This window comes from Sinocyclocheilus anshuiensis, unplaced genomic scaffold (assembly GCF_001515605.1).
Source record: "Sinocyclocheilus anshuiensis isolate Anshui unplaced genomic scaffold, SAMN03320099.WGS_v1.1 scaffold1023, whole genome shotgun sequence".
Lineage (NCBI taxonomy): Eukaryota > Metazoa > Chordata > Actinopteri > Cypriniformes > Cyprinidae > Sinocyclocheilus > Sinocyclocheilus anshuiensis.
The window spans coordinates 604,362-609,566 of NW_015546084.1; the positions used below are offsets into that span (position 1 = coordinate 604,362).

A 5,205-nucleotide genomic window follows, 5' to 3' on the forward strand; every position below is an offset into this window, starting at 1 on the left:
TATTATTGCTAACATAGCAGACTTATAAAAAATACATTGGCATCATCTGTATTAGCGAGAAAATAATCACTTCATCCGATGTTTAAGTGAATAAAATAGCCTTGACAGCCTTACTTACTAGAGTTCCACAACTATTGGCTTTGTTCTCTCTCACCGGACTGGTGTGTGTGTGTGTAGGACAGGTGATGTAAAAGAGGAAAGCAGGCATTTGGACCAAAGCACTGTGAGGCAAGGGAGGGGGAGTCTCAAAATGTTTCTAAACTTAAAATGCATTTTTGTCCCGTTTGCGTTGCTTTACTACTCACACAATTATTTAAAGTATAAAGCATTGTTATTTACAATACACAGTGGTTTTTAAATCATATTTTTAGGGGGGACAACCCTCAGATGCAGAAACATATCAGATTGAAATTAAAATGGACAGACTGTTTTAAATCAACTACAAACTGACAAATGCTCTGTCTATGTAGAGTCTTACGAATATTCAATTCCATCCATTTTGAGGAAGAAGATCACTAAAAGAGAGCTCGGCAGCCAGTGAGGATAGAAAGAGCAGAGAAAAGAAAAAAAGAGACTGAGAGAACGGACCCTTTCATTCCTCAAATACTGAGAATCACCCGAATCTGCGCCTCTTAAGAGTGGACGTCAGGTCATGAAAACCACAAAGACAATGAAAAAAATGATGAGGATTAGGAACATCTTGATGAGCAGCCAGCGGTTGCTGGACACAGACTGGAAATATTTGAGTATCTCTGTGTGCGCGAGATCCACGTTCAGCTGAGTGTCCTCGACATTAGCATCAATTCTGTCAGGGAAGAGAGAAGTTCAACGGAAAGAATTATTGTTTGTTCATACATAGTGTAAATAACACTACCCTTTAAAAGTTTGGGGTCAGTCTTATGTCTCTTATGCTCACCAAGACTGCATTTATAAAATCAGTAATATTGTGAAATACAATTAAAAATATTAAAATGTTTCGTTTTTAAAAATATTTTACAATGTAACCTAATTATTTGATGGTAAAGCTGAATTTTCAGCATCATAACTCCAGTCTTCAGTGTCACATGATCCTTCAGAAATCATTCTAATATGCCGATTTGATGCTCAAGAAATGTTTCTTTTATTATCAATGTTGAGAAAAGCTTTGCTGCTGAATATTTTGTGGAAACTGTTACATTAAACAGAAAGTTAAAACGTTCAAACAGTATTTATTTGAAATAGAAATCTTTTTATTATAAATTATACTACATTATAAATGTTATTTCTTTTGAACAGTAGTGTATGTCTCAAGATGTTAAAGTGGAGTCAAGATGCTGGCCTATTCAAAACAACCTAAATCATTATTCTGCCAAAACAATTTAGAAAACTATTTTTTATGAGACTGGTACCACTTACTACTGAAGAAACTGCTGGGTAACTGTTATGCGGCAGTAAAAGTGGTGATTACATTGGCAGAGAGCTTTTCATTATGGTCATACACAGTGATGACCAAACCACAAATGGAAGCAAATGGGAAAAAACACACTTGTTTATTGATTAGACACTGAAACTGAAATAGAAAAAAATAAAGACTGGTGCTTGAATCTGACTTACATTTCTAGGTACATTTCTAAGTCATATTTATTTACTAGTATTTATTATTTATTACTATTTTGAATTAGCTTTTTTTCTTATATTTTCAGATTTCATTTGAATTTGTGTTTAAGTTTTAGTAATTCCATTATATGCTTTGTCATTTTTATTAGTTTTATTTCAGTTTTACTTAGTAATTTCAACTTAAACGAAAATTAACTAGGGATAATTCACCCAAAAATGAAAATCCTGTCATTAATTACTCACCCTCATGTCGTTTCAAACCCGTAAGACCTCCGTTCATCTTCAGAACACAAATTAAGCTATTTTTGATGAATTCTGAGAGCTCTCTGACCCTCCCATAGACAGCAATGTAATTAACACGATCAACGTCCAGAAACGTAGCAAGGAGATCGGTAAAATAATCCATGTGACATCAGGGGTTCAACCGTAATTTTACGAAGCTACGAGAATACTTTTTGTATGCAAAGAAAATTCAACAATTCGTCTTCTCCGCGTCACCCTAGCGCCATTTTGGAGAGTATCCACTGAATGTAAACAGCGTATGCTGTTCTGTGTCAGCTGCGTCACACGGATACGTTTTCTACGTTTATTTACACTTTGATTTGAACAAAAACAACGTGTGCACATGGCGCAGCTAATGCGGAGACGAATTGTTGAATAAAGTCGTTATTTTTGTTTTCTTTGCGTACAAAAATTATTCTCGTAGCTTCGTAAAATTACGGTTGAACCTCTGATGTCACATGGATTATTTTACCTATCTCCTTGCTACGTTTCTGGACGTTGATCGTGTTAATTACATTGCTGTCTATGGGAGGGTCAGAGAGTTCTCAGAATTAATCAAAAATAGCTTAATTTGTCTTACGGGTTTGAAGCGACACGAGGGTGAGTAATTAATGACAGAATTTTCATTTTTGTGAACTATCCCTTTAAGTTTAAGCTTTTAAAATTACATTTTACTCATATTTTATTTTAGTTTTATTTCAATTATCTAAAATGACTTTTAATAGTTTTGGTAAACAAGAACAACAGAAATTTAGGTGAAAATGTCAGAAAATCTATCTAAATGGACATAGAATTCCTCCTCATGATGAAGAATCTCTCAAGGAAGATCCTTCCTCACCTTTGTACAGTCTCTTCCTGTTCATTCACCATATGAGCCAGCTGCTGAAATATGGATCCGAGCTCCACAATGGTGGACTCTATATTCTGCATAGTGTCAGCACGGTTCTGAATGTATGAATCCTAAACAAACACATGACAACAGAGATTCAAACTTACTTAAATCAGTTGCTGTACATTCTAAAACAACCGATGAACAAACAATACCCGTTCGCTGATTAACTGCATCTGCTGACTGGAGCTGAGGTCCATATCTATAGATATATCCGTCTTCTTGGAGTCGTCCTGCATAAGCACCGAATTGTCTGTTGAAGGAGGACCAAAAGTGAAGAATAACTACATGAATGTGGACAATGTCTGTTTTTTTCACAAGTAGAGATGCTCTTACTGAAGTTGTTGGCGTGGAAAGAGGACGACGAGGCAGGAGTCTGAGAAAATTGCTCTTGCCTGCTTCTCTGCTGCTTTAGGTTCTAAACAGAGAGAAAACATGATTCAAATATTGAAAAACTGATCAGAAACATAGCATGATGGATCTAACACTTAAAAAGTAAATCAAATACCTCTGTTCTGACTTCCAGGACTGACTTGAAGTCACTCGACATCGATGCCAGTTTGGACTACAAACAGAAAACAGGCTTTAATTTCAAGCGGAAGCCCACTAGACATCTTTACTTTGTGATTGAGCAGTAAGGCCAGAGGTTAATACCTGTAAAGAGACTACGATGGTGTTGGAATGCGTCTGAAGAAGTCTGCCATTCTGTCCACTCCGTGATCGAACGAGTTCCTGCAGGCCAGCTATCTGCTTATTTAGACCGTTAATGTCCTGAATGAACACAGACAGATTACAGTATGAAATGGACAGACAGAATAATGTGTCCTTGGCGAAGGGAAAGTAACAATCACCCTAACCTGTTTCACAATGTAAGTGAGTTCATCAATTTCAGCTGCTTTGTCATCAAAAAGGGACTTTCTTTTGGCAACTGCATGTAAAAACAGATTGAGTTACACGTTAAAACAGTACACAGTGGCACATGTGTGAGAAGAGATACTTACGGATTGTGAGCTTCTCCAACTTGGCAAAAGTGTTGCTGAGGTCTCTTCCAATTCGCCTGTTAATGAGATGCGGTCAATATCTGTCATAAGGCCAAGTCGATGAAATAACACAGACCATTAAAGCTTAAGTAGGTCTGAATAAATTATAGGTCAAATGCAGCGTCTCGGTGCCAATACTAAACACAGTTGCAGGAAAAAGTCTGTAAACCCTCTAGATTTTCCAGGAAATTGGTCATTTGATCTGATCTTCAACAATAAACAAACAATAGACTGAAGTATGTGAAGCTTCAAAAGCTAACAGCAGTCAGGAGTCAGCTAACCTGGAGTGCAGTCAAACACTAAAAATCATTCACAAATTTGGAGTTTGACATTTGGGTCAATCACACGATGTTCCTTTGTTTATTTTTATTCAGACCTATTAATGTACTGATAAAAAAATACAATAAAAATGTAAGTCATACTTAGGAAACTTTTTAATAAAGTAAAAAAATGTCAGTGTGATACCACTGTTGTGATAGCATAATGAAAATTAATTCTTGAAAAAGAAAAGCCTGAAGCACTAACAATCAAACGTTTTTTAAAGGTGACATATCATGAAAATCTGACTTTTCCAGGTTTTAAAGGGGTCATATGATGCAATTTAAATTTTTCCTTTCTCTTTGGAGTGTTACAACCTCTTGGTGCATAAAGAAGATCTGTAAAGTTGCAAAGACTAAAGTCTCAAATCCAAAGAGATATTCTTTATAAAAGTTAAGAGTCAGCCACATCTACCTAAAACGGCTCGTTCTAACACGCCCCCACATATGGCAAAGGGATCTCATTATAATATTACCGCCCCTTAATATGTAAGTTTCCACCCACGGCGCCGTCATTTTGATTTGGCAAGCGACAAGGTGTATTAGTTCTAATGCCATGGCGAAAGTTCACTAACTGTTCTGTCTTTGACTGCACAGACGAGCACAGAACACTGTTTAGAGTCCCAGCCTCAGAGGAGACAAGAGAGCAGTGGATTTATTGATTTATTTACTGTATATTGCTGCTGCTGCCACACAGATCTAAAATAAACATGCAATTTATTTTCCAGCTGTTTAACTTTACAGACATAACCATTTTTGTAACTCGTGTGTGTTTTTAACGTAAACTTGTGTGTGAATGAGAACTTAGTTTAGTACTCACATGCTGTGACAGCCGCTTTCTGTCCGTGTGCTTCGGTTGTGTGCGCTCAGAAAACCGTATATCAGAAGTTTAAACTCATATGGTTTAAAATTTCAGCGTGATAAACATGATAATCAGAACAAAACAGATGTTTTTAGCAGGTCCGAGCTGTAATATAGAGGTCTGCAACCGCGGGACCCGACCGTATTTTTTGCGCCGTGGGATTAAATTCCCGAATAAAACGCGGTAGCGGTCGGTAACTCTGGTGTAATTTGAATGGGA

The 5,205-nt window shown here is 36.8% G+C and overlaps 1 protein-coding gene across 1 annotated transcript in view; it reads right to left on the minus strand.

The window, feature by feature from the left end:
- Positions 1-221: 221 nt before the first annotated feature.
- Positions 222-5,205, minus strand: part of LOC107699979 (syntaxin-5-like) — an 8,896-nt gene continuing 3,912 nt past the window's right edge. The window contains exons 4-11 of the mRNA XM_016501441.1: positions 3,769-3,824; positions 3,625-3,695; positions 3,422-3,538; positions 3,276-3,332; positions 3,104-3,185; positions 2,923-3,020; positions 2,717-2,838; positions 222-805 (exon numbers count right to left, since the gene is read on the minus strand). Of these exons, the coding sequence (XP_016356927.1) occupies positions 646-805; positions 2,717-2,838; positions 2,923-3,020; positions 3,104-3,185; positions 3,276-3,332; positions 3,422-3,538; positions 3,625-3,695; positions 3,769-3,824 (763 nt within the window). The 3' untranslated portion in view covers positions 222-645. The remainder of the gene's footprint in view (positions 806-2,716; positions 2,839-2,922; positions 3,021-3,103; positions 3,186-3,275; positions 3,333-3,421; positions 3,539-3,624; positions 3,696-3,768; positions 3,825-5,205) is intronic.